We start from the raw sequence: 12922 nt of genomic DNA, 5'->3' as shown, positions 1-12922 counted from the left end.
CCCTCTACTCAAACGTCTTGCACCTCTCCAGCTCTCTCCCCTTTCCCTCTCTCCCTTTTCCTATTCATTCAATTAACCTTTATTTAATCAACATTTGCCCTCAGCTTTCTTGACTTGAACGCCGCACTATTATTCATGAGAAAAAAAAAGTCTTGCTTCAATCCCAGTCAAAGTTAAGGATGAATGCTGCCTGAATACCAGACTCAGTCTGAGCGTGTCGCATTAAGCTAGAATCTTAAGAGGCTCGTTCCTAGTTTCAAAATCTCCATTTCTACTGGTGCAGAATGCAGAAAGCCAGAGTAAGCCATCAAAACCAACTGCAAACACTGAAAAAAAGAGAATCAGATGGTGCAGTGGTGCTCTGACAAGCGTCTACCGGTAGGAACCCTGAGCACCATTAGCGTAATGCTGCTAAAGACTGAAAGGGCAGTTAGCGGAGCAGAAGAAGGTTGCTGTTGGAAGGTTAATTGGGGGATTTGGTTCTGCGAATTACTCATTCCCTCATATGAGGGGTAAACAAACCGACCCATTTTTATAAATACGGCTTAAATGTAGAAAGGGAAGCAAAGCAGGAATTTGCAGGTTTTTAGTACTTTTTTTCGCCCCTTTTCATTTCTGTTTATACCGTGGCCTGTTAATCATACACCATTTTATTTGAACAGTTGTCTTTGAACAGAATGCCAAAAGGTCAGAATTTATGTCCCTGCCCCTATATTCAGTGGACAGGTCCACTGCAAAATAGGGGTGAAATAATTCACATTAATTGCGGGGCACGTAATTCACAAGAATTGACCGCACCTCATTTCATGCCATCAAAGACTTTTACTGTTAATATGCCATTAAATCAAGGCTTTGCGGATTGCTGCTTTTGCATTACTGTCTCCACAAGTATCCTCTTTTGGACACGCAAAGACCTGCTGATGGACAGCTGCCCTTGGCCTATGGGAGGCACTGGACAGGATGATGGATGTGTGGGCGGAGAAACATGATTAGAATCGCATTAAGAAAGCACCAAATGGGTGTCCCCCTCTGTCAGCGGCGGAGTGACTGCCCTTGTATGGACAGACAGGACCATAAATCTGCAGTCCCCTCAAGTCGTCTTTATGGAGTGTTACCAAAATCACATCCTCCTGTCCCCTCCACACACACACACACACACAACACATGCCCCACACACACAGACACATACACACACACACCACACAACACTCACACACACACACCACACACACACACACGCACAACAGTCTCACACACACACACAGTACACGCCCCACACACACACAATATAACAGTCACACACGCACACCACACAACACTCACACACACACCACACAACACTCACACACACACCACACACAGAAACTTTACATTTGCACGCAATCCTGCTTGATTCATATGACTGGCACTTGCAAGTAATCCTGCTTGATTAATATGACTGGTCTACACCAGACATAGCCTACCAGATGCCCCTATTTTTAAAAAAATCCGCTTTTACTTTTGGCGCACGCACGCACACACGATAGGCTCTCATAGAAAATGCTTACTATAACTCACTTGAGTGCACAACTTGTGAAGCAAATCCATGTTTTTTTTTTTTTTTTCAAGGGAGTACATAAACCTTTATTTTGTTACCATTGAACATTTAAAAATTCAAGTTTTTCCGTGAGGAAACAAAACCCAGGGAATATGCTTGATTGGACGTAAAAAGAGGCAATAAAGAGTGTTAGGCGGCAAATAACCGGGATGTGTCCTTTGTGCATACAACCAAATGCTTGGCCTGGGGCTCGACTACTTTCCAGAATGTACATTTTTATACGGAATACCAACGTAATTACAAAAGAGGCTAAACAGCGATCATTTCTCAAGTTTAAAGTTCAAGGTGAACACACAAGCACGATTTTCCATGTTGCTCACGGGAATTTTCACCGGATGGCGGCGCCACCACCATTTGGCATCATCAGTGACGGAGGAACAGTTTGTTCCGACAAAATACGCCCGTGAGATTAATTACCAAACAAATCACGCTGCCACTTTCATTTCCGCTAAATGTTCCACTAAACTCGTTTTTTTACGGTCTGGCGTCGCGGTGACCGAGTGTTCTCGCGCGGCGGCCATTTTGTTCGAGCTAACGTGCTGCGAGGCATTTACTAGGCTACACCCACAGGCGCACGGCAGTCTGCTGAACTCACAGACAGAGCTCATCCACAGCCGGTGATCCCGCGCCAATTAGCCAGCTAGCCTAACGGCCAGTGCTTTGTCTACAGAAAGGTTTGGTTTGGAAAGCTCTGCGGTACGCGGGCACGTTACTGAATGGTCACCACGGTGATCACCTCCACACCCCTATATAATAACCTATACAGTAAACGCATTTTCCACCACCTCACTGAACTGCAACCAGGGAAAAAGAACACTCACAAGCACCCAAACAACTGAACGTACAAATCACCATGATCATGCACACACGCACACACCCACGCCACAACTTTACCCACAATGCCTAAGTCTACCCACCATGCCATAGTGTACCTACAGTGCAGGTTTACTCACACGCATGCTTCCGTTTGGGGTCAATTAGGTTTCAATTCGGCTTATTTGGGAAACGGACGGATAATTCAATTCATAAAATTAAAAAATTATCATAATGGGATTTGAGGATTTTTCAATTGATTAATTGAAAGTTCACTTCATTTCCTGATTTGACTGAACTGAAGGAGAACTGATCGCAAACCGAACGCCTCCTCTTGTAATGTGTCTGGTAACTGAGGAGCAATACGCCAAGATTGCATTACTGTAATTGAATTATAGCACATCATTAAGGGTATGCCCCTTTAAGCAAAGAGACTGTTTTGTTTCCTGGAAGTGCTCTTAACGCCGTTATTCTGTTTCTCAATGACATCTCTCGCAGTCTCCAAGTGCATGTGCACTGCGGCATAGAGACTACCACTACGTGAAAAACCACTATGCACTGTAGCATAATCTAACACTGAAAAAACACTATGCAATGTAGCATAATCTAACACTGAAAAAACACTATGCAATGTAGCATAGTCTAACACTGAAAAACCACTATGCACTGTAGCATAGTCTAACACTGAAAAACCACTGTGCAATGTGGCATAGAGACTAACACTGAAAAACCACTAAACTATTCATTAATGAACCGCTGTTGTTTGTCAATTTTCGGCTCCACTCATATACACGAGTTATACACACGAATACATGTTGTCATATACATGGATTTATGTAGGCTATATAACAATAAGACTACAGAATGCAGAAGGTTGCATATCATCTCTAGCGTATGCCTGCTGCATGGGTAAAATTAGATATCAAATGAACGCCTCAGTGCTCAAGAAGAAATGTGCCATCACCCTGCAGTCTAGCTATTTAGCATGTGTGAAAGTTCTGACTCCACAAGCACTGCAAAACACAGATACACAAAATGCTCTACATGGTTTTTTTTTTTTCTGCTTGCAATAATTAGCTCCCTTTGGATGTGCTCTGTGCAGTACAGTTAATTGGTTTAGTGAGGAAATTTGAGAGGTAGGCCAGAGTGCCTGACGGGTACACACACACACACACACACATACACACATACATACACACACACACCTTATCCTGATGACTGTACGGTCCCACACTCAGCCAATGCCTCTCATACCACATCCTTCAGATCAGTGTGGAGCAATGTCAATATTGAAAGAGTCGCACCTAGAGTTCTTATCGCCGATTGGGCCGCAGTTTAATAGGTCACTATTCAAACTGCATTTGATAGGAGCAAACAATATACCATGACCGCTGAAGGTCAAATACTACTGTAGAGCAGAATACTGGTCAGGCAAAGTTTTGCCAGAACCCGAAAAGCAAACATTCATTCATTCACTGAGCAAATGTTCTTATCTTGAGGACCTTGTGAAAATGGAGAACATCAGTGTTACTGCCAGGAACAGAAACATACAAACCAAGGTGGCAGAGACAGGCCCATTCATAATCAATAAGTGTACAGCTAGCCAAAGAAACCAAACATGAGTATTGTAAACAAAAGTAACAACCATGTGACAAATTAACATGGTAATCTGCATTCATTTTGGGTAGGCCGTGCCACATTCTAGCACACGCAACACCCTTCAGCACGGTTTAAAAAAGAAAAGAAAAAAAAAGAAGCATGTTTGTTTTTACGGCTCTTTGTCAGGGATGACAGCATACCTTTGAATAAACATTTCAAGCCATGTTTATAACGCTTCATAATAATACATACATGTAATAATAATAATAGTAGTAGTAAATAAATACATACATACATACACAGCATGTAAAAAAAAACTCCTTTGGTTTCAGATCAAATTTGTTTCTGTTCATTCCATTTTTAACATCAACTTCATGACTTGCAAAACCGTCGAGTCAGTGCTCTCCTGTCCTAAAAGGACAGGGGTTGCCTCAGCCTTCCTTTATGGAAAAGCCCATTATTTTGAAGGCAGTTCCAAAGTCAACAGAGACTGAGAGGTGTAAATCCTGTGTCAGCCTCGCCAGACGGCATTCATGAAAACCGAGAGTCTGAAGTTATCGTTCACGATACGATGCACTTCCTGGCTAGGTCTCACAGTCCATGTCGTTTATTTGAGCTCAACCGGATATGCTAATCACAACATTTATACCGATTCGAAGAAATGCAATGTTCGGATTGACCTGCCTATATATAGCGCCAACGCTGACGGAACGGGAACACTGAAACGATGTTACATAATATAACTGGATCCCGGGAATAGGATCTTGGTCCTGGTGCACGCATCAGTCGATTAATAATTCACTTGCGCTCCCGGGGTTCTCAGCAATTGTAATAAAGCATTTCAGTGTATGCGCTGCATATTAATACTCGAGGTGGGGGGGGGGGGGGGGGGGGGGGAGGGGGTGGGTACATGCGCTTGAATGCGAACTGGAGGCAGGCTTGGTACTCACCCGCACGAGTGTTGGAGCGACACAGGAACAGACGGTCTTGACGTGCTTCAAACACTTCTCGTGGGACATGAAGTTACACACTGCAGGGGGTACACACAGAGGAAACGTCAGTCCCTCAATCCTGGACTTAAAAAAAATGCCATATGCTCATATGCCACATTCAACTGACATAGTGATGTCCTAACATCTGCTGGATAACTTTGACTACCTTTCCATTATGTTTAACAAACTGTACAGTTCCTTTGATGACACAATTTTTCACACTTGGCGAAGGCACTTCCTCTGATGTAAAAAGTCGAGTTCTCACATAAGCTTGTGCAATATACAGGATAAAGGCCTGCTTCTTTGGAGCAGATATTTTCACTGGTCCTTGCATGTTAAAAACCTATGACTCACCATCTTCTGCAAAAGCATATACAGCTTAATGAAAAAGTGTTGGTACAGTGATATTTCTATTGTTTGTACTATTTCTATTGTTTGAAAGGATCACCGAACAATCGGCACTCAGTGGGGCCTGGGTTCGAGGAAAGCTCTAATGAACCATTGACCCGGTTCATCCAGTCCAAAGCTCCAAAGGTTCATTTAATCCTCTCAGTCCTCTTTAGCAGAACATTCACTCCGCCATTGAATTTGAACATTGAATTTGAAATAAAACAATGAATATTGTTGAGGTTAAAGTGCAGACTGTCAGCTTTAATATACATAGTACCTTTTTATACATTTTCGGGGAGCAAAAGTAATGGGACAAATTAACATAATTTGAAATTAATTTGTTAAAGCTGACTGTATACACTTCAACCTCATATTCATTGTTTCAATTTGATGGAGTACAGAGTCAAAACAACACAAGACGACTCGCTGACCCAATACTTTTGCATTTGACCGCATATCGATGTGCTTTGCCTCGGCACAAGCGATTGACAAAGACTACAAACAGCTGGTGCACTGCTGTGTGGCATCCTGACCTGTACACAGAAACAGGTTCCAGACAGTGCTACGGCTCTTCAGAGAAATTAATAACAAATGGGTGCGTTTCAAAGCAGATCCGTTGTCGAGTTTGTCTGGCTTAAACCGACGCTGGCGGAGTGAATGTTCTGCTAAAGAGGACTGAGAGGATTAAATGAACCTTTGGAGCTTTGGACTGGATGAACCGGGTCAATGGTTCATTAGAGCTTTCCTCGAACCCAGGCCCCACTGAGTGCCGATTGTTCGGTGATCCTTTCCCAGCCTTTTCCATTCACAAAAGTAGGCCTTTCACTCACTCACTCAATGGCCATTCAATGCCATTTAAAATTCCAATAGCGATTTGCCAGGAGAATAAAGCAGCATTTACTTCAGGAGCATTCACGGAAATGTTTAAAATGCATGCCTGGCAATTTCCAATTTGGGCATTTAGCAGATGCTTTTCAGCTGAAGGAACTTACAGAAGGTGCATTTAACGTGGTTGAAAAACCACCACTAGAGCTAGAGAGAAGCAATGCTAACAGTCTTAGCACTGTGGCCAGACCCATGCACCAAAAATACAACCCCGTAATGTTATAAAGCCATCAATGGGGTTGTACTATTGAGAAAAAATAAAAACCAGTTAAAGTAGGCTATATTGCTGGATAATTGTTAGATATCCCTGATCTCTGCATTTCTGTTTGTATTGTAAGTTGCTCTAGATGAGAGTATCTGATAAATGACAGTAAACTAGATGATGAATGCAATCTTTCTGTCTGCTTTGTTAGGCCTATTGACTTTCAGCGGGTAGGGCACATCCAACCAAACACTTTCCCAGGGGTTAGGCTAACTATTGAATGCTTGTTGCCTATTCCCAGTAATGGTCCTCATCAATTTCAAGCTCCAATTACAGAGACAGTAAACAATAGCCGTACTGTAAACGCACTGCAAACAAAATGCTGGTAATTTTTATTTCTCAGAGAATCCCCTCAGTTAAGCCGGTCTTGTGAGCGTCTTGGCACTCCTTAAAGAAATTATTGTTGAGGAAATGCCCAAAGTCTCATAGTCACTCATGCCCACCACTATGCTTTAACTACAACGGATGCCATTTGCCAGAATGATGGAAGTCCTGTTGGAAGTCTACTGAGTCCACATAAATGATGTCAAAACAAGTACTATTTGATACGTTTCCAGGTTCAAGGCAAAACTTTTCTAACAAAACCCTTCAATAAATTTCAGTTCATGCTACCATGTCAGACATTCACTGGATCGAATTGGCCTTCTACGAAAAGCGCAGCCTTCATACTGACGTTATACCGACGCCAGTTACTGACACTACGCGACAGCTCAAATCATGACTGGGTTAACGAAACCCTTTGCCCGTTAGCAGGACCGCAGGTTGAATTAACCAGCACGCGAGCGCAGAAGAGTTTGGGCGGTTTTTTTCACCAGAAGGCGAGTTCGGCGGTTTCGCCGAGTCAGCTACGGCAGGAAGTGGTCGCTCCAGCCTCGCTTGCCGCTGGCATTTCGTGGGCGGCTGCGAGAATCTTTTCCGTCAGCACGACGCCCCCGCAGCAGCCCTACCCGGAGCGACGAGGTGTGAGAGCACGCACCTGAGTGGTCCCCAGCCCCCCCCCCCCCTCCCTTCCTGTCTGAACTTTAACGGCTCCCATCGCAAACTGCGGGTTATGAGCACCATATGCTCGGTGCACTGGAAAGCACTGTACGCTTCAGCGACTGTTGGTTGCACCAAGCATTTATGAGTCTTTTATGTAGGGGCCACTGGTGTGGTGCGCGCTTGAAACATCTTTCCTGTGAGAGGGCATCTTCTTTTCTTACCCAATTTTATCCTCCATTTCTTTCATCCCGCACTGGGTGATGATATATGATCAACTGTGCACTCCAACATGGAAGGCCTAGAACGAAACGCTCACTGACACGGTGTGATTTCAGTGAGAGGTGGTACATTCCCTCATCTTTTGACTGTAGAAATGCACATCGGCTCGTAACAATGCCGATGCTTATCAATCATCTGCTTACATTTGTAATGGCTAATGTAATACTGCAGGACATTTTGTCACAAACTACACAGGAGCACAGCAGATAAACTCGTGCATGGCTACACAGCCAGCGCTAACGTTTGAAAGGATCTCAGCTGCTCTCTGTCTCTCTCTCTCTCTCTCTCTGTCTCTCTCTCTCTCTCTTCCTCTCTCTTGAGCACTGGCATCCAATCCCCTCTTTCCAGAGGACTTGCTGTTGCTATGCCGACCGGAGGAGTCAATCACGACTTTGCTGCAGCAGATTACACAACAGCGGCTCCCCCTCTGCCTGGCAACACCAGAACCAGTCGGTCACATGCTCCATATGCACTCAACGCCATGTCCATGCGCTCCATATGCACTCAACACTGCATCCATACGTCCCCCACACACTCAACACTACAGAAAAAACCTCCCGGCAAACTGAACACGCAATGTACACAGCGGCCATATGCTATGTCTACGCTTAACACTGTGCCCATATGCTCCATACATACAGGTGTCCATGTATACTATGCATGCTAAACACTGTAGCCAACTACTGCACAATCCCAGTCCCTGAAGATCACACACAATAACAATTACTTCCAAACATACACGCAATTCACTGCACCAATTCATTCAGTTTGTTTACACCCCACAATACTCCAGATTTCACACGAACATTCACACATTGACTCACTCAGGCTTAGTTCTAGCTGTCACGTGATGCTCTATTCATCTTTTCTTAATAAATATTATTTACTTACAAAACAACCATTACTCATTTCGTTGGATAACCATTACTAAATGACCATTTTTCATTTAGTGGGATAACCACTACTTAATATCCATTACTCAATAACTCAATATGCAATAACCCTTAATAAATAACTATTTTTCCACAGTAGAAGAAAGCTTGACAAAGTGCAACGGTTGTGTGACCCTCTTCCCATTTGACCTTCTCCACCTCATGGTAACCCGAGGAGGAATGAGGAGGTGTGATGGATTCCTGTTGGCTCCTGCTGATATTTTAATGGGCCCCAGATTCAAGCCCTCATGAAGAGGCACAGGGATCTAAGGAGACAGCATGCTTCAGGCCCTGCTTCGGGGGGGGGGGGGCTGCCAGCTCTAGCTCTAGACCGGTGTGTGCGGCGACCCTCTGCTCCCCACCGCCGTGAACAGAAAACAAAGCAAACGTTTCCCGACAGCTACGCTACCACCCGAGTGTTCTGCTGACAAGGAGAAGCTCTACACCCAGGAGAGAAAAGGAGGTTAACTCCAACTGCTTCACTGAGGATGAAGACGCTCTCTCGAACTACTGCACAAAAAAGGCATCAATTGTAAAGCGCTTTGGATAAAAGCGCTATATAAATGCAGTCCATTTACCATTTACCATTTACCAACACAGCAGTGTATACTAGACTGACTGTAACAGTCAATCTAGTAAAGATTTTCACAGGTCAATCTGGTATAGACTAACTGGTATAGATCGAATCTAGCAAAGGTTGACTGGTACAGTCAATAGGACTATTGAAGTAGCTCTTTGGGCAAATGCAAAAAGCAGGAGGTAGACTACATTATTCCTTTATGGCGTGTACACATCCTTTAGTGGGGGGCAGACAAAAAGTTCCTGCGCTTTCCACAATGCCTATACGGCAAGGACAGGCAATCCAGCAGGGACATCCTGCCCGCCTGTGTTTTCTGTCACGGGAGCCAACTCTCCTGGTGAGCCGCGGGGTAAAGCAGCTCAGCGATCTAAAAGGAGACCTCAAAACCGGCCGACGGCTAGGAAAGCCTGTCCCCGAGTTGGGGGTTAAAGGCAGGGTGCCAACGGTGCACCGAAATCTAGGGCCACGGTGAAACCGCGGCCAGGCACCTGCGACGAGCTCCCCGACTGTTCTGGTGAGGCTGACGACGTCAGGCACATTAGCGCTCGGCTGGGAAGATCCTGTCTAATGAGCGCAATTAAGAAAGCGGGGGGGGTGGTGGTGACACAACCGATCCAATTCCATCTTTCCCGTTACTCCTGGATGGGGCCTTTTACTCCTTTTCTTGGGACAGTCTCTGTGAGCTGTCAACGGTGCGGCCGTGAGAATTTTTAAAGCACGCCGGCATTTGGATCTGCGATTCAGTGGATCAATGGGATTCCCATTGATCCGCATGTCTGTACACACGGTCACAGGTAACTGGACTTCTTGTGTTGTCTATCTGCCGATACCTTTCTGTCTCTTTAGCTCCACCCAGTAAAACCAGAGGTGGACCCCCTTAGGTGAATGAACTGTGAACTTCCAATGAACTGCAACTGCAACATATGTTAAATGAACGCTCATCGATTCTCACACTCACTCACCGAGACCCCAGAGTCAAGCTTACTCCGTCGTTTCATTCACTTTGATGATTCTCCAATACTCCTGACTTCACATTCGCACACTTACTTACTCACTCACTCAAACTCGGCTCTAAGTGTTTCAGTATGCTGTGCCCACCTTTTGTTTTAAATTATTCACTTACTAAATAACTTCTGCTAATTAACCATTCGTCATTTAATTGGACTCCACAGTAGTACAACTCTGACAATGTGTGCAGCAGTTTGCAATGCTGTTCTCATTTCCTACCACACCTTAGGTAATCTGGACAGGAATCAGCAGGCCTGGGACAGGCGGCACACTGACACACAACAATGGTTACAATGGTTACTGTGCCCAGACACAGAGCCATCTCACTCACACTCTAGCAAGCAACCCAAATTTGCATGCAGACACATGTGCACGTGTACAGAAGCAGTTGCTCCACATCTGACTTACTCCCAGTTCCCTCATTCCCTCCCAGAATTTGACCCTATTCTTATCTCAGCCTCTCCCTTCTTGCCCCACCTTTTTTGTGCTACTCACACAAAATCATGAGTCATCACACAATGCATCAAACGTTAGGAAATTACGGAACGCTCCTCCTTTATTACTGGACGACTGAAGAAGACAGGGAAATCATTTGCTACTCTGAAGATCCGAAGCAGCAACCTGAACTAGGAAATGTAGAAATCAAAATGGGTTACCGTTCATCGGTTAAATTCTGGACGACAACACAGTATTCCAATGATAAGGGGCATTTAAACATCAAAATGCCCATCAAAACAGCTTCAGCCAATCAAGTAGGCTAAACGTCCTCTGCCAGTCTTCTACTTGCAAATGTGTTTAAAAAAAGTTCTATCGAGAGGAGTAGGGAGCACAAATGTTATATTTTTACATTTTCATTTTGAGGTCCAATTAAATGAAAACATGAACACTTGGAGCACTGAAAATAAAACAGAATAAATCACGGATGTGTTTTAAGCTTTAAGCTTGCTTTTGAATTTCAAATGAAGTCTCATTAGTCTGTGTACTTTGTGCACATGTATGAGAGGAATACTAGGAGAGCGACACAGTTACTCATACATTAACATAAGATTCAAAGTAAAGCACATTATTTAAAGTACGGTTGTGCCTTCTAAAACGTTTAATAGATAGACGTTAACAAAAATGATAAACGCTTGAGAAAAAGCTCTACAATTAAATGCCTGTTATTTAAAGCGCCAGTGTTATCAAAATAACGCATAACTATTCCTTTTACGTGTCCTATTCGCACTGTGATTGTCGTAGGCTCCTGTTTAAAAAGCATTACTGCAGCAGATGGGTTTTGACAACTGAGTGAGGTTGCGACATGTACGTGAGAAAAGGTTCCTTGATCAGTTTTCGAGTGATAGCGTAGGCGTCTGCTTGCGCGCACAGAAAACAGAACTGGCATTCCTCAAAATGCTTTGCAAAGTGCCGTTTGGTCTCACTTCGAGCAGACCAAATAGAAAATAGACAAATGAAAACTTTGCGAGTGCATCAGGCCTACTAAGCTGCGACAGCACTGTCCGGAACATCGCAAGATCGTGTGAGACTTAAACAGCCCACAGTGTGAGTGACAAGTCATGAAGTAGCCGGCGGTAGGCTGTACTGCACAGCAAACATACACGAGAGCTTTCGTTTTAAAAAGGTGCAACAAAACTAGGCAAGAAAACGTGACCAGCGTCATTTCTATTTTTATTAAAGGAAAGCTTTCCTAACCATTCCTTTGTTACTCAAAACAAATTCATTTAATATTGCCTGTTTTTTTTCATTTTGTGGAAAATATAGCCTGTCTTTATTAAAGACTAAGAAATCCCAACACATTATTACTGTTGTATCCTCTCAAGGCATTTGAAGTCACCCACTCTGTTCCACCCATCAGATGCTTTCCTGTGATTTGCGCTCATACATGCCACAGGATTTGCTTTTGAACCATGGCGTTTTTTTGCACGGTGTAATCGTTTAGTGATTTCTGAGTTTTACCCATCCCCGGTTTAAAATGTGGACTAATTATCTACACGTTGGCACAAATGTTCATTTCTTGAAATGGAAGCAAATATCACTAATTTAAACAGAATTTATAATGAAAGCGTATTCATTTTTAATATGAATAATCTAATATCATGACACTTCTGAACACTGAACTGTCAAACAAGCCTACACAGGACCAAATAAAGCCTACCTTCAGGTCTGGATTACCAAAATATTACAGAAAAGTACTGTAATTTCCTATTTTTACAGCACCCTTTAGAAAGACAACAATGTATAAATATGACCCGGTCATCGTAGCAGCTCTGTACTCTTTGGTACAGTTACTCATTCGCTCTCAGCTCAGCTACCTGTGTATGTACATAACGGACAGGATGTTATGACCACAAAAACTTTCCATAAATGACAAAGTGAAACTATTTTAAGGCAGGTAGGTGACTTAGGTGCATTAACTGTCTTAACTAATGCTTGCATTTTTTCCATTGACTGCGTTGTTGCCGTTCTCGTTGTTAGTGTTAATCAGTTTAACCTTCAGGGTCCAAGTTGAACTATGCGGTTGTTCCCTGCAATTGGACCGGTACTTCTCTCTAGGGGTTTCGTCATACTTGTTCCTGGTTATGGTTATACACTTTGTTGTACGTC

The 12922-nt window shown here is 43.7% G+C and overlaps 1 protein-coding gene across 2 annotated transcripts in view; it reads right to left on the bottom strand.

Annotated features, from left to right (window-relative positions):
• LOC118231757 (diacylglycerol kinase theta) overlaps positions 1 to 12922 on the bottom strand; it is a 41824-nt gene that overhangs the window by 24171 nt on the left and 4731 nt on the right. For both annotated transcript variants that reach the window (XM_035425940.1, XM_035425939.1), the window contains exon 2: positions 4960 to 5039. In XM_035425940.1, coding sequence (XP_035281831.1) covers positions 4960 to 5039 — 80 coding nt within the window. The remainder of the gene's footprint in view (positions 1 to 4959; positions 5040 to 12922) is intronic.

This window comes from Anguilla anguilla, chromosome 7 (assembly GCF_013347855.1).
Source record: "Anguilla anguilla isolate fAngAng1 chromosome 7, fAngAng1.pri, whole genome shotgun sequence".
In the NCBI taxonomy this organism is placed as follows: domain Eukaryota; kingdom Metazoa; phylum Chordata; class Actinopteri; order Anguilliformes; family Anguillidae; genus Anguilla; species Anguilla anguilla.
This window is presented reverse-complemented; position numbering and strand designations above follow the sequence as displayed.